A 24044-nucleotide genomic window follows, 5' to 3' on the forward strand; every position below is an offset into this window, starting at 1 on the left:
TGCGTGCTACTTCAGGTGCTCGGTGATAATCATGGTGCACGCGCACTGGTATTCGCAAATCGCAAAAGATTGTACCCACACCCACATTGTAGCTTCTGCGATAACACCAACGCTTCGGATTGACGTTCGAAGTTTATTTTGCTTTTTGTTTCTTTGTTACAGAAAGAGGAAATAAGAGCTAAAGGCCATGTGGCCGGACAGAGGCTCTCGCTTCTCAGCGCGTTCGGCATACATGATAATTAAATGCAGAAAAACAAATCAAATATAGCACAGGAATTAATTAGTACGTTGTAGAAAACACAGATAAGCAAGATAGTTTGTACATTATACCATTATTACATGAATAAACGTTCTGCGCTTCAAAAAACCTTTTTTTTGTGTACATTCACACTGGAGCGCAGATTAAAACTTACATATATAATCATAAAAAAGTTAGTGCAATATCATTTTATGTATAATTAATTTGAGAATGGGGGGGGTAGGAGAAAGGTTTTTATACATTGTTTAAAATGGGGTGCATAACAATGAATTTTTTTTGGTTCCACGATGTTTAGTAGGCTAGGTATTTGATAGTTTAAATTACGACGTCCGCAGTTAGTATGCGGAAATGGTGTTGTTCTGATTTTATTACGTAATAGCTATCGAGGAGGAAAAGTGGGTAGGCTGACAACATGGAGTCTGTGTTTTTTTATATGTAAGAGTAATCTATAATAAAAGAAACTTGATTTGCTCGGATCAATCAATGTTTGCCAAAAAGATTGCGTGTGGGTAAGTCACGCGACCTACTATGGTAGATTTCAAATATTTTGACTACTTATTTTTGCAGGTTTAATAACTTCTCATAGTTTTTTGCTGTCGTTGTTCCCCAAATCAAGGTACAACAAGTTAGCTTCGAGTAAGAAGCGGCATAGTCAGAGGGCACGGCACCTGGCCTAGCGACAACATGCCTAAGCGGACGTTACTGCTGTTGCAGGTTTTGCCATGGATCTTCGCTACGTCGGTTTGGAACGGTACAGCATGGAACGCTACATCGGTTTGCAGTCCGGACGACGCACCGCTTTTCTTCACGCCTTATCAGGACTTTGGGATTGATGGCATCCGGCTCGTGGATCGTCTTTCGTCGATGACGGTGACGTCACCAGTGGACTGGCTACAAAAGGAGACAAGCAGCGAGGGATGCTCCAGAGGGCACGGCACCTGGCCTAGCGACAACATGCCTAAGCGGACGTTACTGCTGTTGCAGGTTTTGCCATGGATCTTCGCTACGTCGGTTTGGAACGGTACAGCATGGAACGCTACATCGGTTTGCAGTCCGGACGACGCACCGCTTTTCTTCACGCCTTATCAGGACTTTGGGATTGATGGCATCCGGCTCGTGGATCGTCTTTCGTCGATGACGGTGACGTCACCAGTGGACTGGCTACAAAAGGAGACAAGCAGCGAGGGATGCTCCAGAGGGCACGGCACCTGGCCTAGCGACAACATGCCTAAGCGGACGTTACTGCTGTTGCAGGTTCGTTATTTGCCTAATGCTACAACTTTTAGAAGCGATAACCGCTTTTTGTTAGCCCTGCCGTGCCCTCGCAGTTGCCTGAATTTTTTGGTTGACTTTTGGTCTATGATGATAACACTGTTGGTTTCGGGAGATGTTGAAGAAAATCCTGGGCCCAAAACCGCAGAAATGTTGCAATTAATCATTGATAATCAGGCTTCATCAGATGCTAAAATAGATGCATTAAGAGCTGAAATGACCGAAATGAATGAGAAATGCGAAAAAATGAACACTGCACTTAACGTGATTTCAGAATTGAACAAGCGAGTACAAACCCTAGAATCCCTTGTTCGTCATCAGGCGGAGAAGTTAGTAGAATATGAAAATAGAAGCCGATCGAATAATCTCTTGGTTTTTGGTATCGATGAGGACAAGGGTGAATCAGACAGCGACCTGAAACAAGCTGTTATTGAGAATGTCTTTAAAACAACCCTGGGAGTACAAGTGAACACGATCGACAAAATTCATCGCATTGGCAAGAAGAAAGATGGTAGTAATCGGCCGGTAATCATGCATTTTTATGATTCGCGAGAAAAACAGTCTGTGATGCAGAACTGCGGCAAGCTGAAAGGCAGCTCGATAAGCATAAGTCAAGACTACGCTAAAGAAACTGTGGAAATACGGAAAAAATTATGGCAAAGCAGTGAAAAGGAACGAGCTAACGGCAAAAAGGTAAAACTGGTACATGACAAGCTTAAGATTAACAATCATAACTACGTCTGGGATCGTGAAAGGAATAAACGGTGTCTGTACCGTACTGAGCAAGATAAGGTTCCTCAATTCAAAAAGAGTGGAAATACTGCTGGCCAGACATTGCCTCAGTTGCAAACTTCAGACAAGGCTTCTGACACGGATAGCGATTCTTCTCGATCATAGCTCAAAATTGTACTTGTCAACGCCCGCAGCATAGCAAATAAAGTAACTGGTTTGGAGTATCTACTAATTTCTCAAAATCCTGATGTATTGATGTTGACTGAGACATGGCTACATAGTGCAATTAGTGACAGTAGTATTTTTCCTCCTGACTACAAGGTATTTAGATGCGACAGGGATTCCAGAGGTGGTGGCGTGGCTATTGTTGTGAAAAGTTTTATAAACACAGTCACTCTTGATTGCAGTCTCTCTGAAATGGTTTGGTGCAAGATACACTGTGCAGACATGTGGTATATATTAGGGACTGTGTACAGGCCACCAGCCACTCCGCCAGAATTTTTGGATGGCTTGAATGAATTTCTTAGCTCCCATGTAAATGAAAACACAAGACTAATAATGGCTGGTGACTTTAATTTGCCGCATATTAATTGGGAAAGTCTATCAACGGGTAATGTAGAAATAAGGAGCGCCAATAAAATGATCCAGTTTATGTTTACACATAACCTTAAGCAAATAGTTAGACTTCACAAGAGTTACACCAAAGTCCCAGTCATTGTTGGACGTGGTTTTCATATCCAGTAGAATACGTGACTATACTGTATCAGTTGAGAATGGTTTATCAGATCATAAGATGGTTTGCTTGAATGTACCGCTGCACACAAGAATCTGTAAGCATGCATATGTCGTGATGTATGTTAAGGATTATGGCCGTGCGAATGACGCGTCTATCCTAGACGTTTTGGAAGAAAAGTTTACTGAATTTGAAATAGTATCAAACCGCGAAGGTGTAGAAGAACTATGGGACCGACTAAAAGGCATAATCAATTACTGCACAGATCATTTTGTCCCCACACGTATAAAGAAATCAAAGAAAAAAAAATCCATGGATTACTAGGAACATCATACATCTTAAGCGTAAGATAAAAAGATTAAGGAAGAAAAAAAGCAGGGCAACAGCACTATCAATAACCAAACAAATGCTGAAATCTGCATTGGTGGAGTCTAAGAAAACATTCTTCAATAAAACGCTTACAAAGTTCCTCAAATGCTCGCCACAAAAGTTTTGGCGCTATTTCACAGATAGAAAGGATGAAATAGAACAGATAGCGGATGGCGACGTAGTCGTGACAGAAAAAAAAGATATTGCAAACGCACTTAATCAGTTCTTCCAATCAGTTTTCACCAAGGATAGATGTGATAGTGACGATGATCCTTTAGTCTGCGCAATACAATACCCAATGGAAGACCTACGCATTACAAGGGAGGGCGTGTTCAAACATTTGCTTACGTTGGACGCAAAAAAATCGTGTGGCCCAGATGAAATACCGACGGCATTTCTTCAACGGTACGCTGAATGGATGTCATATTATTTGCAGCTTTTATTCGAAAAATCTTTGCGGGATCATTCAGTACCTCAGGACTGGCGCGATGCCACCGTCATTCCGATATTTAAAGGTGGCAATAGGCTATGTGCAAACAACTATAGACCAGTCTCGCTCACTTCTGTGTGCTGTAAAGTCCTAGAGCATGCAATAGCTAGACATATTCTGTATTTCTTAGAAAAAAACGATTTATTATGCCCAGTCCAGCACGGTTTCCGATCTGGCCTTTCGACAGTGACACAGTTAATCGAAACTGTACATGACCTTTGTAAAGCTATAGATGAATGCCAACAGATAGATGTTGTATGTATAGACTTTATGAAGGCATTTGATAAAGTTGCCCATCATAAACTGCTTTTCAAATTGAGAAGCCTAGGAATTAGTGAAAGTATAGTATTGTGGATTCAGGCATATTTAACAAACCGCTTTCAAAGGGTCAGAATCGGGAAAAGTGAATCGGGGAAGTGTGAAGTTGCGTCTGGAGTGCCGCAGGGGTCTGTTTTAGGTCCGATATTGTTTTTATTGTATATTAATGATATTCCTTCTAGTGTTGATCCGCCTGTAAAAATTAAACTATTTGCCGATGATTGCTTAATTTACACGCGTGTAACCTGCAAGGAAGATCAGATTAAACTAAACAGCTGCCTGCAATCATTAAACTCGTGGTGCCAAAGTTGGGGCATGGTAATTAATTTTAAAAAATCTACATACACTCACGTAACTAAAAAACAGAACTTTATCAGATTTGAATATAATATAGGAGAAAATGCCTTGGTCGAGGTACAGAGTTTCCGATATTTAGGGGTGACAGTGACGCATAATCTAGACTGGCGTATTCACATTGAGAATATCTGTTCGAAGGCTTACCAAAAGCTCTGCTTCCTTAGGAGAAAGCTTCCAGATGCGACTAAAGAAATTAAATTGGTCGCCTACAAAACGTTTATACGACCAGTTCTGGAATATGCGAATGCTGTGTGGAGCCCTCACCAAAAATGCTTAAAAAAGAAAGTGGAAAGGATTCAGCGGATTTCAGCACGCTTTATATGCTCCAAGTATCGCCGTACTGACTCGGTTACACAGATGATACAGCAGTGTGAATTAGAAACGCTGGAAATGAGAAGAATAAAACATCGACTCAAACTTTTTTTTCAGATAATGCAAGGGGCATTAAAAATAAATAAGGAACATTATGTGAAAGCGCCTCTAAAACATGGTTCACGAAAAAACCACAGCAGGGTACTACAACCTATTAACACACGTACGGATGTATATCGGTATTCCTTTTTTCCTGATATAATTGAACTATGGAATAAACTGCCAAGTGACGTTGTGGAGAGTGTGAACGTGCAGCAATTTGAGCTGGGTGTCGATATGTTTTTGAAAACTGGTGTACAAATTTTGAATTCTGATTCATGATTGCTCATTGAAGTGTTTATGAAATGTATATGTTCTTCTTCCCTCCCTGTAACGACCCTCACTGGAGGGTTAACAGTATGACCAAATAAATAAATAAATAAATAAATAGTATAGTGCTTTCTTTAGCCATAATGGTATTAGATCACCAATTTTATACGTGCCGCGTACTACTTTACTAAGTTGTCCTACTTTACTAAAATGTCCAAGATGACCGGCTGATACGGATGTTCGCATAAACAATAAATCTATTCGCAAGGTATCGGTAAGGCATGTTGAAATTAAAAAAAACTAGCAGCCCTATTTGTCGGAAGTTCGCTTGTGACTACAGTTTGTGGCGCTGTAGTAAGCAGAAAGGCGACCCGTGAAATACGTTTGGGAAAGAAAATAAAGGTAATTTTTGAGTTACGTATATTTCTTGATGGTTAACTGTATAACAACTTATCCCTTGCCTATTCAGTACGAGAACGTCCTTTCATGTGTCTAACATTAGCGCTATCAAAGTTTCGTTAAGTTGTCTCGATGCCATGCTTAACATAAAATAAAGCAAGGGGGGTTAATGGAACACTTGTGTATACAATAAAACACAGAATTTCGTTTCAGTTCTTGAACAGACAGGGCAATGTAAAAGTAGTGACGCTTACAACATTTTCTATCCCATTTTAAGTGCAATTTCTAGCAATTTTCCAGATATCGATTGACATATACGCTGCCTGAGCGATCGCGGCTGCGTGTTGCACAGCGTCCAAGCCGGGACGGCAGACACCGTAGTCCACTCAGCCAGACGCCCCTTTCCCGATCCCCTCCGTTCTCTCTCGGGAGTTGCTGGCGCTTTACGGTCACATCGGCGACATTCATTCTAGTTTAGGTCCCTCGCGACGACCCTGTCGGCGCTGGAAGCGATGGCTCCCCGGATTTCAAAACTTTCGCCTAGCCCCCAGTACAGGAGCGGGGCGGATCGGCCTACTGTATGGTGGCTCTTGGAAGGCGCGTGATTGTGAGTAATGACTTGCCTCGAAACGAGGCTTCTTGCTTCTCGAAATTTCTGTGCGTCAGAGCCGTAGACTGAGGCATTCGTACGCCTAATCAGGAAAGCGAACCATATCGAGCTCCGTGTGGGGGCGCTGCTGCTGCGGTTGAGAGTTTGTCTGTTCTTGAGAGTTCAGCGAACTGCCGCACGTACCGGCGCATGTATGCACTGCTGCTGCTACTGCTAATGATAAAAGAGGAGTCGAACGTGGAGCACATGCACCGTCGTACGGGCGCACACTTGGTGGCGTTGTTAGGAAATCAGTGTGGGATACTGTCGTTTCGTCTGTACCGACTTCACCTGGGAACAGTATAGAGCTACGGAAGACGAGTGCAGCTAAAAGTGGGCGAAACACTGCTCTTCGATTCGAGTTACCTGATGCGCGTCCTCGGGAAATTTCGAAAGCCTTCACAGTGTGAGAACTCAGTAGCGTTCAACATGAGAGCACGCCAACCCCTAATATCAACGAGGTCATAGGCCGGGGAAGCAAGATTTAGCTCCCTCCCTGTTTAGTTTTGCTTCGAATTCGACTTCACATGCACTAAGTTAGGTGCAAGATGTCTGCATTCGGGTACTCAAGTCTCATGTTTTCTCTCTCTTTCACTCCCCCTTCCCATGTGGACTCAGTCTGGTCGACCTTCCTGCCTTTCCTTCCTCCGTTCTCTCTCTCTTCGAATTCAACACGCAAGTATGCAGCTTGCATACTAAAACAGGCAGCGCTGCTTGTTTTAGTAGATGTTCCTTCTTCAGCTTCTTGCGTTGGGTTTTCAGTCTGCGTTCCATAAAGCCGCACCCCTGTCTTGCTGTGAAGTTCTGCAGGTGTGCGACACCTACCGCGTGCACGCCGAAGGCGCCTATTGGTTTACAAACTTTCGTCAGCTTGAACAGCTACGAGAGCTGTTGGCAAGTGCAGACGATGAAAGTCTGCTGGACTTGTACTGGTGAAAAGGGTACAAAGAGTGTAGAAAGGAATTTCAGATATGTGGAGTGCCTCCTCCTCCACCTTATCTTCTTCTTCTTCCTCTTCATATGGGATGATTGCCTAGAAAAATGTGCTCTCTGTGGATGGTGCAGTGATGAGCGCAGGTAATTGCACTGTACCGTTATATTGGCTTCGCCACCGACTGAGCTCTTTCGATGATCAAGATAAAATGGAAGATCGTTCCGGGAACTTTAATGAATTGGAGAAGCAGAAATAACGCTCAATAAGCTTTTCCATCCTTTCTTTTTTACAGGTGGGCGCTTTGAGGCATAATAATTAAAAGAAATCTTTTATACCCTACCGGAAGTTCAGTAAGGCTCTCTAGTGACAGTCATCGTTAATCTACTTGCTGAAGTTAGTGGAGCGGCCAGTGCGGAGGCGAGGCCGTCGGAGCATGGACTCGCAGAGGTGTCGCGTGCCTGGGCGAGTCCACAACACGTGCTACACATCGGTGTATTTTGCCAGGGTTGCACGGTTGGGGCAGGTGGCGTCATCCTTGGTGACGCCCTTTCACTTGCAGGTGACAGCAGGGGTGAAGGCTACGTCAGCCCACGTCCTCCTCAGGAGAACGTTCTCCACCCTTGTGAGGTTGCGGGAAGAGGATCGAACACACGGGGAAAAATAAGAGATAGTGTGTCGCCCCTGAGGGTTCTTTTTTCTTTTTTGTTGTTGTTGAGTAGGATAAGGTATAACGAGTCCGGCACAATAGGGATCGTGGATGCGCTTTTTTCATGTTGTCGCGTGCTCTGTTATCTTCCATAGAATGAAAAGGGTCAGAGCTGTGTTCTTGTAACCAGTGTAGGCGAACATCGAAATGTGAGTCATTATTATGTTATGATAGAATAATGGTGCTTTTCTGACTCGTTTTAGCTGTAATGCAAAAGGATAGAAAGTTGGGCGAATTGGTACGGTAACATGATCTTGGATTGTAGCGCGAATTGACACGGACACAGACTAGAAGCAGACAGGACGAGCGCTCGTCCTGTCTGTTTCTAGTCTGTGTCCGTGTCACTTCACGCTACAATCCAAGATCGCTTGAGCTGTTTAGTGCCACTGAAATAACCAGTATATATGTGTACTTGAGTGATGGCTGGTAACTTGATATTGCCTGAATAGCACCTGTATAAAACTAACGAGACGCGAAGAAACCAGACAAAGAGCTACTCATTGTTCCAACTTATTCTTCCTTTGCAGTGCCCGCCTGCCCCGTTCATTCGTCTTTTTCTACATACTCTCGCCCCCCAGTAGCGTTGTCCAATTCAAACTTGTACATTTTCTGCACTGGCGTTCTTATAAGCTTGCCATCTTGAGCTTTCACACGGCAGGTTCGGATTATTGCATCTTGACCAGGGAAGACGTCCACGAATCGTCACAGTGGCCAAATACCTCTAAAGATGTTAGGTTCCTCGATGAGTACTACATCATCTACTTGTAGACTGCTACTAGGATGCGATGGGCAGAGGTGAAGTGCCCGCAGCTCGAGGAGGTATTCTTTCTTCCATCGGATCCACAGGTGGTCCACGAACTTCTGGCGGTATCACAGCTTCTTGCTGAGGTCACGTCGCGTAGCCTGTGCACTTCGAGCTTCATCGTCACTGTTGCTTCGCTCTGGCGAGGCAAGAAATGAGCTCCCGGCCAGAAAATGAGCAGGACATAGTGGAGAGGGCTCTCTATAACGTCCGTATACGTATAGGTTAGGGGTCTTGAATTGATAACCGCCTCTACCCCCAGCAGTACAGTCTCAGTTTGTTCGCTGTTGAGCTTGCTCTTTCCTAGCACTTTGTGTAAAGATGACTTGACTGATCGGATAAGTCTTTCCCACCAGCGCCGCCCCACCAAGGTGCACCTGGCATAATAAATTTCCATGCTATGCGATGCGTCAAGAGCAAAGATGCAAATGGAGAGCTCTGCATGGTGTTCCAAATGTCCCATAGGTCTCGGATGCTCTCTTAAATGCGAGAGCATTATCGGAGTACAGTGTTGCGGGCACTCCTCTACGAGCCAAAAACCCACGGAACGCTAGTAAGAAGGAGCTTGTAGAGATACCACTCGTCAATTCAAGGTGTACAGCTCTCGTGGTCGCACGTGTGAACAACAGAATATAAGCTGTGTACGTAACTCTATCAGTTTCATGTTGCTTTACATATAGTAGGCCTGCAAAGTCTAATCCCACAACTTCAAACGGCCGTGATGTGAGAAGCCTGTCTTCAGTCATTGGCGCAAATTGCATCTTTACAGGTTTGCTGTTGTATTTTTTGCAGAGAAAGCAAGCATTGATGATCCGTTTAACTTCTTGTCGAGCACGTATAACCCAGTAACGCTGTCGAACTTGCATCATAGTGCTTGCCACACCGCCATGTAAAACTCTGCAGTGAGCCTCAGTAACAACTAAGGCCGTGGAGGGATGCCTTCACGGTAGAATAACCGGGTGCTTTTCGTCATACGTAGCGTTCATTATTTCAAGTGGGCCACCAAGTCGAAGCTGCCCGCTGTGACCAAGGTAAAGTCTCAAGGGATCAAGGCGCAGTACGGAGTGTTTCTGGATAGTGTCTCTAAGCCGAAGGTGTTTAATGTCATTCGTGAATACTTCGAGCTGGACGTGACATATCCAGAACATTTCAGCCTTGTTTAGCTCCTCTGTCGAAATAGTTCCACCGAGCGACGTTTGAAAACGACGACATCGATCCACAAATCGAAATACCCAGGCGGTGACGCGCAGGAGCTTCTGTAGGTTGCCAAACTACCTTAAGTCAATTAGGGTGTCCACTATTCTCGGCGCTTGAAGAAGTATATGTTGCGTGTCACACTCTGACTCTTCGTAGATCGGTGTGCTCATGTCCGAGTCTGTAGGCCAGGTTGATCTTGGTTGGGATAACCATTCAGGTCCCCTCCACCAGCTGCGACATGTACGTAGAATCTTTAAACGTACGCCCCTAGTCAATAAATCTTCTCCTGGCCAGTAACGCCATAGCAGTGGTTCAGCAAATGCTGCGATTTCAGTCACTCTGTGCTCTACAAACTGACCCAACTTGTTACGGTCACTCCGGATCCAGCTCAGTGTGATCGTTGAGTCTGTCCACATGACGCAGGGAAAATGCTTTGAATCCCACGATGAGTGGATGTATTTTAATAATCTGGTTCCTACTTCTGCAGCCATATCGTCGAGCTTCGGCAGTGTTAAAATCTTGGTAGGTGCTACTCGAGACTTTGCTACTATTAGTGATGTAGCTGTATTTCCACCGTCATCAACTGTGCTCAAATAGGCACATGCTCCATAAGCCTTCAGGCTGGCGTCGACGAATATATGCAGCTCTGCCTTCTCGACCGGTGCATATAGCCCATCTGTCACGTAGCGCGGAATCTCGCTGAAGCCAAGCTGGATTACGTCTGCGCACCATGCTGTCCATGTCGTCTTGATCTCCTCTGGTAGCTGGTCATCCCAAGACTGGCCTAAAACCCACAGGCGTTGAAACCAAACCTTTGCAGTGACGACGAAAGGCGAGAGAATACCAAGAGGGTCGAAAATTCGGGAACCAGCCTTGAGAAGTGTACGTTTGTGTCCGGCTGAGCTGAGGCTAAGTATTGGGCTATAGATTTGGAAGAAAATTTGAAGTAATCCGTTTAGGCATCCCATTGCATTCCAAAAACTGCAGTTGATTCCCTTGATGCACCTTCCACTTACTTCTCCTGGTTGTCGAAAATGTTGCTGGTTATTGGTCTTCCATTTTCTGAGACTCATGCCTGCATCTCGAATAATTGCCTTCGATCGCTCATAGATGCTCAGACCATCTTCGAATGTCTCTGCACCAACCAGTAAATCGTCTACATAAAAGGACTTCTTCAATATAGAAGCAAGCGCTTTGTCCTCACAAGCGTTGCCCAAGTGGTGATGAATAGTCGCCATGGGCAAGAAAGGGCTTGATGTTGATTCAAATTGTACCCGGGTCATGCGCCATTCGACAATGTTACTGTTTTGGGTGACGGGAATGGCATCAAACCAGAGGAACCGGAATACATCTCGGTCGGTCTCCTGTATTTCAATTTGTAAGAATGCCTCCTCGATATCCGAGTTGATGGCGACCGGAAACCACCTAAAGCAAAGCAGTACTTGTAGTAATTCTGGGTTGAGGTTCACCCCTTTATCCAGAGTTACCCCTTTACGGAAAGCCTTGAGCGTGTGACGATGCGTCCAACACGACCCGGAGCTTGGTGGTCAGCGATTCCTCTCGTATAACTTCTCGATGTGGCATATAATAGGTAGTCCGATCAATAGGAACACTCTTAGATACCACTTCAGCGTGTCCTAGCTCCAGGTATTGTCGGATGACTGCGTTGTATCGCTCCAATAATCCTTCATTCATTGATAGCCTCTTTGCCAGTTTTGTAGACGCGCGAGCGCGGTATCACGGTTGCTTCCAAGTAGCTGTTTCTGATGATCTTTCCAAGGCTGCGCCACGGTGTATCTGCCACTTTTCTTGCGAATTGTTCCTCGGAACCGTGCAATGGACTCAGGAGAGGGAGGTTCGCCGGAATCTGTGATCCCCATTGCTTCGAGCTGCCAGAATGACTGTAGAATCTGCGAGGTTGTGTCATTGTCAGTAACAGTTTCCACTCGCAGAACGCAGACCATAACGTTAGCGTCGCAGTCAAGAAAGGCTTTTTGGCGACTCGCTCCTTGCAGTGTCCGTCCGAACGCCGTGTTGTTTGCGACCAGTCCTGGAATTTCTATGCTCCTTGCAACTTCTCCCGTCATGATTTCCCAAAGATGGTCAGCTCCAATCAACAAGTTGAGGTCGTTCTCAGTATCCGCTTCAAGAAAATTCTTGTCATCAGCAAGAAATTTGCCCTCACATCACAGCTTCCGAATGAAGTTATCAGCTATCGGCGCAGCAATGTCGTGATAGATAACTTGAACTATAATTGCTTGAACAATATGGATGTCGGAACAGTGCTGACTACGCAGTGGTACTTCAACAAACTTTCGTATTTCAGCAGAACTTGAGGAGCCGTTGCCAAACTTGTTGAAATAAATTCTGGCTTCTCCCAGTACCTGCAGTTGTAGTTTTACAGCCAGATCTTCTGTGATAGATGATCTCTGAGTGCCTCCATCCATAATCCCTCTGATGTATCTGGACCTGTTATTTTTAACGACAAAAGCGCGAAAATTCTGCAGGTACGCTTCTCTATCCGTCTTCGCGCAAGCGTTTGTGGAATCTCTGTCGCAAAGCATTACTGATTGCGACGGGATTATCCCTGCTGTGCTACCTGAAGCCACCGCTGGTCTCGATGTTTCCGCTGTAGTATCTTTCTTTCTGTAGTTCGGGTCACACATACTCGAGGCGTGTCTTCCGTGACAAGCTTAGCACGTGAGTTTGACATGGCAAGACCGTGCCTGGTGACCTCGTGATGTACATCTATAACAGCGCTTATCCTTAGCTAGCTTCTCTTTTTTGGAAACAAGAGATAAGTTGGCGTCGCTGGCCCGTGTACCATGCTTCTTATATCGACAGAAGAAACACTCGCTCCAGCTGTATGATGCATTGTGCAGTATGGAAGCGGTGCTGCTCCCTCGAGTTCTCTCAGCACGGTCATCGACAGATTGTTGTGACGATGTGTTGCACTGCTCTGGGCTTTCTAACTAAACACGTGTGAATATGAACAGCTCTTTTAACTCCGCTTCCGATGTACCAGCTGCCAGCTCTGGCTCCGAGAGGTTCGTATCAGGACCATGTTGACGTAAAGTCTGACTCCGCTTTCCTCGCGTATATGCAAGAACGATCTCGTATGGCAATGCCTTCTGTAGAATATCTATCAGCATTGCAGAGAAATTGAGAGTCGGTACTTTTAGTGCAGTCAGACAGCGGATATTTAGTTGCGCGGCATCATACAGTTGCCTGAGGCCGCGTACGTCGCTTCCGGACTTTACATGAGGTAGATGGCGAAGCGTTGTCAGATGGTGTTGCACTATCCTTTGACGATCGCCAAAACGTTCTTTGAGAAGTGCTACAGCACCTGAGTAGCAAGCTTCAGAAGTCGGTAAACCGGCAATGGCCGCTGCCGCTTCCCCGGCAAGATAATGCCTTAAATGAAAAACTTCGTCGTTGTCGATATAGCGTTGTTGAGATGAACAGTCTACTCGAACTGCTCCCGGAATGGTGCCCATTTGGGAATGTCGCCTTTAAATGTCGGCATATCAAGATTCGGTAGCCATGGGCCAATTCTGGGCATAGCGTCAGGAACTGTCGGGGTTGCATTCTGAGGAGCAGACTCCGCTGTACTGTCCACGCGTCCCAAAGCGTCGATCTTGCATCGAATCTCGGCACGCATACTGTTGTGTCGGCAGCGGCAGGCAGCGGGGGCCCGGCGTCCTGAGAGCGCGCGGCGAGCGCCGGCGACGCCGACACGAGAGAGGGAGGCGGAGAGACGACCGCTCTTGAGGCAAACCACACAAAGAACTGGGCCAACCAGCGGCCGTTTAATGCATGGAGACTTCCATGTCAGATATCACCAGCTAATTGGTCGAAGCCAAACACATGACCGAAAGGGGGTGCGCCATCTAGGCAAACTAGACCACAACATGATTAAACAGTCAACAGGAGACCTCTCAGAGGAAGAAACTATACCACATCATCCCCCTCTGGAAAAGAAGAGTATTCAGTGAAACGCACACTCGAAGCGCACGTACTTAAGGCCAAGAATAATTTCTGTTCGTCCCTGAAAGTTCACACACCAGCGCACCAGTCTTTGGAAGCACAAGAACACAGTCATTGACGCACCAGTGTCCAGACGCTTACAATGCCTTAAGCACTTCACAAAGAAATATGCATGTGTCACACTGCACTGCAGACGATTCAACACAGAACCCGGTAAGCAACACAGGGTAGTAGTTTCACTGCACCTTACCTGAAGAAAAATGCATTGTACATCTGTATTGAACAAAGCAACACATGACCTATCTCTGTAATGTCACGGCGAGGCCCCTAGCGGTGGCACTTCAGGGATGACACTACGCCCTACACTTAATAAACAAAATTATCAAGCCACGGAGGCCGTTTCTTGCTACGGTGAGGACGTGTGCGTACCTCAGACGAACTTTGGGGGTTGCGACGCGTCTCGGTCGACTTCAAAGACCCAGTCCCACTATTGTTTCCTTCCCCCTGGTTTGACATTTGAATGTTGGTGTCGGACAAAGCTGGTGAGGGTCGACGTCCCAGCAAGTCCTGGGAGGCTACCGATTCCCCCACGGAATCAGAGACGACTGCCGACTTGTTGGGAAGTCGACCATCATGACGCCGATCGTGAACGATGCGTTATCCAGTCATTCCTCGCCGCTCGCAGCGCGAAGCGGTGGAGTGGAAGGCCCTTGGAGACGTGCGATGAAGGTAACGATTCCGCACGGAGGTTTTCGGCACCAAAATGTATAAAACTAACGAGACGCGAAGAATCCAGACAAAGAGCTGCTCATTGTTCCAACTTCTTCTTCGTCTTCTTTTGCAGTGCCCGCCTGCCCCGTTTATTTGCCTTTTTCTACAGCACCATGTATGGCCTCGATTTTCAGGAGTTGACCAAGAGGCATCTATCGCATATTCTTTGTCTCCTTGGAGAGGTAAATGCGTAGGGCTGATCCGCGCCGTGCGTCCATATTCATGTCTAACAGCAGCACCTGGGAGGGGGGATATAATTTATTAGAAAGGCAGATAGGTCGGCCTGAGCTAGCATGCTCTGGCCAGCTACTCTGCACAGAGGGAACAAAAAAGAGTGATAAAGGATGATGATGAGATCAGGAAGAACGGATACATACATACACTAACACAGTGATTTTCTTAAACCCTTGAGTCTAGTCCGGTGATCTCAAGTAGTCCAGAGTAGCCGTTAAAAAATTAAATTATGGGGTTTTACGTGCCAAAACCATTTTCGGATTATGAGGCACGCCGCAGTGGAGGACTCCAGAAATTTCGACCACCTGGGCTTCTTTAACGTGCACCTAAATCTAAGTACCCACGGGTGTTTTCGCATTTCGCCACCATCAAAATGCGGCCGCCGTGGCCGGGATTCGATCCCGCCACCTCGTGCTCAGCAGCCCAACACCATATCCACTGAGCAACACGGCGGGTTCAGAGCAGCCCTTGTAGCCAAGCTAATGATTCTACTGTATGGTGACACACTGCAGATAAAATAGTATTTTCAGACAATGTTTGCCTGCCAGTGCCTGCTAGCGCAGAAGCCAGCGTCTTCCACTGGGATGGGGAGAGAGGGCAGTCGCAAAACAGATGTTGGAGAGTATCAGGCACTTGTCAGCGTTCGCAAGTTCGGGCTGTCCGCACGGGCGATGAGATGTGTATAGCATATAGTGAAGGCGACGCCGAGGTGAATCCGATGAATCAGCACCTTGGAACACCACACATTGGTCCATAGAAACTCCAGTGTGCGGTTTTATCTGGTGAGTACTGCAAAGAAATGATGCCAAACAGGGGTGCCGATTCGCAATGCCGAATGGCGTTTAACTGTTGAATAAAACATGTATTTGATGGTGACTATGACTTCTTGCAGACGACCTTTGGCCCCGTACTATCGCTTTCCTTCGGTTTCGTGAAGCTTTAGTAGTCCTAGGATGTTATTCGGGGCATCGTCAAATTCCGTCATATTGTTAAATTCTGCAATGGCGGCATTTTAAGCCAATCAGAGAGGCCGTAGCAGCCCTCTGGGCCAGTCATAGCTGTTCCACTCGCCATTGGTCACTGCGCGCAATGTACTATGGAGGACATAGCACACTTAAATTGCAATTAAAACCTCTTTGAACTCCAGAGGACCGTCCTCATAATGTCCCGACTAAATCTCTGGGTTCACACCTGCTGCTGCAACATGTTGTTGGACCGTGAACTAGTGAAGACTGGGCATCCTGTGCTACACGAATGCGCTTTTAACTTTCCTGCAAGGCACTGCAGGCCACAACGATAGCTTAATTCTGCATGTTGTGTGCGTTAAGTGTCGTGTGCTTTTTGTGTAACATTTATGATCGCGTTCACCAGGATTAGCATGCTAGGCGTGCCGCTAAGCAAACATATCCAGCTTTAATGAACAGCCTCTTTCCCAGGATGAACAACGGCAACGCATTGCGATCCGAAATAAGCGTTCATGGGTGTCACTAGAATAGGAAAAAGAGTGACACACTACCCATTTCAAAGCAGTATAAGTGAACACAGTAAAAATAACATAGTTCTTCACGGGAAATTACGCAGTTAATCATACAGTTCTGAACAACAGTGTCATTCTCTAAATGAAAGAATCCGTATAACTGCTAAATCCAGCAAAAAAATGCGGGCCAGGACCGATAAGCCATGAGTAAAGAAAGGAAAACAACAGCATGCGTCTTGTGTAATTGTTCATCATGTGAGGCCGGCCCAGCACAGCAGCGTTCCACCGTCCTTCTTTGCTATTCGGCCACCTTGTCGTTTGCCTTGTCGGGGCTCTTGTCGGGGCTCTTGTCGGTTGGCTTGTTCCGCGGCTTTACGGGGAACTTGATGAGGCCGGCTTCCTGCATGGCGTCCTGGCCTTCGTTCAGCGTGTTGTAGTACGCCTCGGAGATGGCCGAGATCGTCTGGATCTGCTCCTGCAGCACCACGGACGTGATGAGCATGAACAGCAGGAACATGTTGAGCGCCATGCCGGCGCCGACGAACGTCACGAGGTTGTCCATGACGTACGTCAGCGCGGCGTCGGCGCAGCTGCGCGTGTAGATGCGCCGCCAGGCCTCTTGGTCGTCCATGAGCAGCACGCCGTGGCCGCAGAAACGCTTCGCCAGCACCGGCAGGTTGGACGAATCGTTCACGTCCAGCACGCGAAGCCGGCAGCAAGAGAAGGGAACCGAGCAACGCTCGCGGCTCGGATTGCCCATGGCGCAGTGGAAGTACTCGTTGCGGTCCCAGTCGCGGAACGTGTCTCGAGAGAAGCCGCAGCAGTGCATGGACCTCTGGAGCGTGTCGATCAGGTGCTGGAAGTACTCGGACTGCCGGTAGCCCCGGACGAACTCGACGTACGCGCTCTCCTTGAGCTTGTCGCGCGCCGACTGCGGTCCCAGCGCAGCCGTGATGGCCATGACGCTGTTGACCAGGATTATGACGGCCAGCAGGCTCTGGTAGGCCTCGAGCACGGCGATGTTCTCGCGAAGCGCGCCGACTAGGCCGCAGGCGGCGACTGCAGACAGCGACACGCTGACGACCACCACGAACACGTCGAGGTGCATGAAGAAGGTGAAGAGGAAGGACTTGTGCATCAGGCTGTTGAGCAGGCCGTCTCGCTCCGAAGAGGGCAGCACCGAGTACGAGTACGTGGCGCACCACAGCGCGACCAGCGACAGCAGCACCACGACCAGGTTGACGCCCACGATGATGCCGCGAACCCTGAGCTCGCTCTGGAGGCGCGTGGTCGTCGAGAGACTCTGCTCCACCTCCGATTGCTTCTGGGACGCTGAAGTTTCCGTGCGTTGCGTCGTCGGCTGCGTCTCCGGTGGAGTCGCTGTCGTTAGGGGAGCTGTTGTTTGACGACTATTACTCGCTGCCTTCGCCATTACACTTCTTTTTCTTCTTCTGCCGCGAAAAGTGACACGTGCCACTGCTGCCTCTTTTTGTTTAGTTAGTTGGTCAGTTCTAATTGAAATCGCCCCAGTTCATCATAAGGCGGATGTGCCTTGAATAGTAATTCTTAATTTAGACGTCGTAAAACGTACATGTTCTGCTGCATGACATAAATTAACGCACAGGAGGCGTTTTGTTTTTCGCAAAGTATAAACAAAAATGATATATTTGCAAAAGTACGAACAAAATAAAACGATTAAGTGGCGTTACGTAAAGCAAGATCTTCATTTGTATACGGGAAATTTGTTAAAGGGCTTTACATAAAATGCCATGCACATGGAAAATTTTGAAAGAGAACCCCCCACTGAGCGCCGTCTTCACAGCCCACAGATGTGTGGCGGCATGGCAGTGAGCAATGTGTGTCCACTTCGCTCATGTGGCACAAACTGGTTATTCCAGCAGGCGCTATAAGCGCGAACAGTGGGTGACCGCCGGGAAGATTGAAGTGAAGCAGAAGTTGTATTTGGACTCGCAGGGGAGAGATAAAAATGAAGAAAAATGAAAGGATGAAGCACACAGGCTCGCGGATAACACGACAGTATCACGCCAATGAACAGCCTAAGGAACCAGAAATAATCTAATGAGAACAGTTGTCGAAGAAATGCAGAAACGAAAATGAATGATGAAAGGTTTGCTTTCACTGTCGAGGTGGCAGCGAAAATGACAACCTGCGAGTATTGTTTGCAGTGTGTAATGTAAAGATTCGACTGTCATGTAGCATTTTCATATTTTTGCGCTGTGACCAGAGATGTTTTTCTTGCAAGTGGCCCATTTACATGTCTTTGCAGCACAGTAATCTATTAGCAGCTTTTTACTACTCGTTTCTTTTTTTTTCAGCTACCACTTCTTTATCGTATTTTTAAAGCTCTATTTCATGCAGCCGCCAGTCATTATTTAAAGCTGGTTTGCAACGAGGCTCCAAAGACGTTGATACGCTACTTGTGCAGCTTTTATTACAACTAGTAATTATGTGTTTAAGACTGAATGTTTGTCGCTGATGAGTGGCGTTTATTTGTAGCTTTTTTTTTTACTTGACCGTACTGGCACAGTAACCAGTTAACGTGCCAAAATAAAGATTCCTGCTTTAAATACACGCATGCTTGTGCGGTTGACTATGCAATATTTACTATTCGTATTCGATTCGTATTAAGAAAAATTGGGTACTCGCCCACCTCTATTTATTGTTGTTAGTGAACGTGTAACGTATCCAAACTCTAACCACTTCATCTATAGGTGCACCAAGCCAAGAGCGGAGAGGTCAGTTTGTTGCGTCTGCACTCGCTGACGGTCTGGTATAACGGCACGAGCTCGCACTTAAACTGGGCCAGAAGTAAAAAAAAACCTGTTAGGCTGGAATTGCTTGTAAGAGGAAATTACAGCCGATCCTGGTGACTGGCATAATAATAACGACGGCGGCCGCCTAATAGCAAGGGGCACTTACGAACGAGAAGATTTGCGAATTTGGGCCGTGGGGCCGGATGACCCGTTCTTCATTCATCGTCGGGCCGGGCTGGCCCACTTTCTGCTAGCGTCAAGCACGGGCTGGGCCGCCAAACTCCGATACAGGCACACCTGTAGTCCGGGCCAACGCGTGCTAAAGCATGCCGCGCATGGCGCCAAGCTGGCCTTAAAACATAACTTTCTAAAATGTAAGCAGAACAACGCAGATATTGCGATAATAGCCGGAACGCGTGGCAAGGAAACAGTGTGCCCACCTATAAGCTCTCGTAGTAATGCACGCTTTTTATTTGTGCCACGCGCTTTCCGAAGATTCCCGGCGGACCGACGGCACTGTTGATTGGTTCGCTCACGCAATGACGCGATTAGCGGCGTACGATCGAGGCATCATCGCGAACCAAACTGTTTCGTTTAAAGTACTCGTCGACGTTGCTTATCCTTTCGTAGCTGCAGAACAGCAAGAGCGGCTCTTTTCGCAATGGCATTACCACGCGGCAACAGACCCCGCACACAACTTAGTGCAGGAGCGCCGGGAATTAGTGCAGGAGCGCCAGGATTTTAATGCTACCATTAAAATGATTGCCCACCTGATTTCTGATATCATGTCTCATATTACTAATTCAATGTTCAAGACTGGTGTGTTTCCTAACGAGCTTAAGCGCGGTAAAGTCATTCCAGTTCTAAAAAAAGGTGACAGTACATTAATACATAACTACCGCCCTATTTGTATTTTACCCTTTTTCGCCAAAGTTCTGGAGAAATTAATCGCACTGCGTCTAACCAAATATCTCACTAAATTTAATATTCTGTCTTCATGCCAATTTGGCTTTCGTAATGGGTACTCCACAGATTTGGCACTCATACATCTAACTGACCAATTAAAAAAAAATAATTGACGATGGTCTATTTGCAGGTTCAGTTTTCATTGATCTAACAAAGGCATTCAACTGCTTAAACCATATTATCCTTTTTACTAAGCTTGAGGCTATCGGCGTTCGTGGTCCTGCGCTCACATTATTAAAAAGTTACTTATCAAACAGGGTTTAAATAGTGTCTGTGTCTAATGTCTACTCCAGGGAACAAACCACTACCATTGGAGTCCCTCAAGGATCCATCTTAGGACCACTACTGTTTTTGATTTATATCAATGACCTACCTAACTGTTTGTCCTCTACTAAGTGCATTCAGTACGCTGATGATACTACCATATTTTCCTCTGATAAACACATTTCACTTCTTATTAACAAGCTAAATACTGATCTACAAAATGTTTTAAGTTGGTGTAATGCCAACCTATTATCTATTAATGCCACCAAGACTAAATTTGTTGTATTTTCCTCACATCAACAACATTCGGCATTCTCCCCTTCTTTAATTTTCGGCTCACACCCTATCTCTCCCAGTCCATGCTCATCTTGGGATTTCTCTTGACAGCAGCTTGAAATATAAAGATCACATTTCTCACATCAAAAAGAAAATAGCATACGGTATTCGCGTTCTAATTAAAACTCGTCCATACTTTACACATAATACATTAATCTCGCTATATACCACTCATTCATTCACTCTCTTATTAACTACGGCATACTATGCTGGGGTAACACTTATAACACTCGCTTGGCATCCCTCCAGGTAATCCAGAACCAATCCATAAGAATAATTACAAGCAGTTCACGCTTTGCTAATGGAAAATCCCTACTACATGAAAATAACATCCTAACCATTTCAGAACTCACCAAATATAATCTATGAGAAGAAAGAGGGTTAACCGAGGGACCCCCTTTCTTCTCGTTTATTACATGACGAGGGTCTCGAATCCGGCAACATTGATGCCTCCAGGTAGCATATGTGGGTTTATTGACCAGTTGCCTTTCACCCAAAAAGATCACGTTCTCGTGACGCCTGCGGCAAAAACGATGTTCCACGTCCGCCGCCAAGGTCTGTGAGTGGTGGCGCTGGCTAACACTCCCAGGGTTCTACTAGTACACATAAATACCCAAGAAAGTGGATGGGGAAACGCCGCCGCGGTAGCTCAATTGGTAGAGCATCGCACGCGACATGCGAAGGTTGTTGGTTCGGTTCCCACCTGCGGCAAGTTCTTTTTTCATCCACGTTAATTTCCAATAATTTATCGTTTCTTTATTTCATTTATTAAGCACAAGTAATTTCCCCTGTGTGGTCATTGGTGTCAGTGTTTATTGGCTTCTCAAATATAATCTAGGAATATTATTCTACAAATATATGACTAAGGAACTGCCATCAATCTGCTTCTCACCTTGTGACCTAATAGCTCATAGTCGCACTAGATTTGCCCTGAATAATAAATTTCTTCTACCTAAAGTGCGAACTAACTATGGTAAACAGACTGCGGAATTTTCCTAAATATCGCTATAGAATACTCTACCACCTATAATCAAAAATGCAAAAATTATACCAATTTCAAAGAGAACTAAAATCATCCATAATAAATAGTTACTGAAACTCTCCTTGCTTTTTTTTTTATTTTATTCCGTTTTTGTTATATTGTCCTGCTGTTAACAAGTGTTCTTATTACTCATATGCTATGAACATGTTTTGATATTACTCTTAGCTCTCATCTGTACTACTGTTGCTTTAAACATTGTATGACATCATAAGTGTCTTTAGCAGGAGGTCCCGATACAGTCTTTGACTATGTGACCTACTTATGCGTACTACGAACATGTAATTATCTGTATTTTTACTAATAAATAAATTATGAAATTATGAAATTATGAAGAGAACACAGCGAGTACGATCGACTTGGCCGCAGTGGCGTTGTCGCGTTCAGGAGCTCTGGCGCCCCTACACGAGCGCGCAAGGCCAATAAAGGGTGATCTTTTTTTGTGCTCGTTGGTTGAAATTTAGCGGTGTCCAAACGCAGTTGTTTAGGCAAAGAGAGTTCCTCAAGAATTCCATGTCCCCACTCTTTTAAACGGCGCTTAAGATGCCCGTAAGTGAGTTCCACACAAATACCTGGCAAGGAACAAAAACGAACGCTGCTAATCGCGAACAAAAGAAATTGCGCAACGAAACTCAGCAAAGAAAGAGAGAGAATGTTCGATGTATCGACTCTCACTCCGGGAGATAGTCCAGTAATGTTGAAGATGTGGCGAAGGAGCGCGGGAAGACAGATTAGGCAAGAAACGCCGAAGAAAAGAAAATTCCAGCGACCACCAGCAGGAACCGAGAAACCGCGGGCCCTTTTCAGGAGAATAAAAACCAAAGCAACTAATGAAATGAAATTTTCGAGAGCAAGCGCATATACGCTGGTAAAAAGACACAAGCGATTGTCAAAAGTGCGTCTTTTCGTCGGGCGATGAAATCGATAAGTCATTAAGTCTAAAATTTTCTTTCTACGACGAAAAGCAAGGGCTTTCCTTACGCTGCTTTCAGAGATTATATTTCGTTCAGTTCTGTGGTTCTGTAAGCAAAACAAATACCATAAGGCAGACCACAGTTTTCTTTTGTGTGTACTTGTGGTGCAGGCTGTATTTCCGTTCTTACCTAAGTCATTATAAGTACTCATTCGATACAGCCTGCCTAAATGTCAGAGGTAACTAAACGACGAGCGACTAGTTTCGCCATGCGCTTAAAGACGCACTCGCTTTTTGGGGTTAAAATGCCAACAAGAAAAAAAAAAGAGTTCTGTAGCACCAAAATAATTCGCGTTTGTTTAGGGGCTACGCAAATCACCACTCCCCGCCAACCTGGCATTTTCAAGTTTCAAGTTTCAAGTTTATTGCTTCATTCATTAGTGGTAGATATACGCAGTAGAAGTTGTACAGAAAGAGGTCCCAAAGTTAGAAACTGCAGCGGGACCTCTTGTTCTTAGTTACATAATAATATATAAATCAAAAGGAGTCAATTGCATTTATAAACAAAAAACGGATTACACAATTTCTACCAGTGTTAAAGTAATAAAACCTGTGACAACACATCACAACACACAAAAATTTACATAATACGCACCATAAAAAAATACTTCAAAGAAGAGATGCAGTTTGCAAGGTATTAATGTAAGCTCTCAGTGAACGTTGGTATGACGATAATGTAGGTGAGGATTTCACGTGAGCAGGTAAATTTTTGCACTAGCAAAACCAACAGTTAGTTTGCCATAGTTGCTGCGTGATTTCGGAAGTAAAAGGTTATTTTGTAAAGAGAACCTGGTAGTGTTAGGATTAGCAAGACTATTCCTGCCAATGATATAATGTAATTGTGGGTTTTTAAGAAGGCGGTAAATAACGATGCTGTGGTTTTACCAGATAATTTAATTTATTGTGAGGATAGTTAACTCAGTGAAGATTGGGGTAACATGAGCGCTATAAGGAGCTGAAGCGATAATACGGACAGCGTTATTTTGGATGTGCTGCAAGGGAGCTATATGACAGCGATAAGTAAGACCCAAGAACTGATACTGTAAATTAAGTGGCTATAGATAAAGGCATAATGCAATGTCAGGAGAGTGTGCTTTTGAAAGTACTGTCTGGTCTTTAAAAGCACCCTGATACCATAGGCTGCTCTCTTTTTTATGAAGCTGACATGCAAATTAACCTTTAGAAGGGAGTCTAATTGAAAACGAAAACATGAGCACTCATTAGATGGTATTTCCTCATTACTCACTCATTATTTCTGTAAAATAATAAATAGCGTTTGAGCATTTTCAAACTATATATACTGCAATTAGAAATAAGAAAAAAGA

General features: G+C 45.4%; 1 protein-coding gene across 1 annotated transcript; it reads right to left on the reverse strand.

The window, feature by feature from the left end:
• Nucleotides 1-16263: 16263 nt before the first annotated feature.
• LOC142582769 (tetraspanin-33-like) lies at nucleotides 16264-17801 on the reverse strand. The gene has a single exon (XM_075692793.1). The coding sequence runs from the start codon at nucleotides 17797-17799 to the stop codon at nucleotides 16666-16668; it is 1134 nt and encodes a 377-aa protein (XP_075548908.1). The 5' UTR covers nucleotides 17800-17801; the 3' UTR covers nucleotides 16264-16665.
• Nucleotides 17802-24044: the final 6243 nt, after the last annotated feature.

This window comes from Dermacentor variabilis, chromosome 5, assembly GCF_050947875.1.
Source record: "Dermacentor variabilis isolate Ectoservices chromosome 5, ASM5094787v1, whole genome shotgun sequence".
Lineage (NCBI taxonomy): Eukaryota > Metazoa > Arthropoda > Arachnida > Ixodida > Ixodidae > Dermacentor > Dermacentor variabilis.

What these genes read in the sequence shown, in the direction of transcription:
- LOC142582769 (XM_075692793.1), bottom strand. Translation starts at nt 17,799, where the DNA reads ATGGCGAAGGCAGCGAGTAATAGTCGTCAAACAACAGCTCCCCTAACG.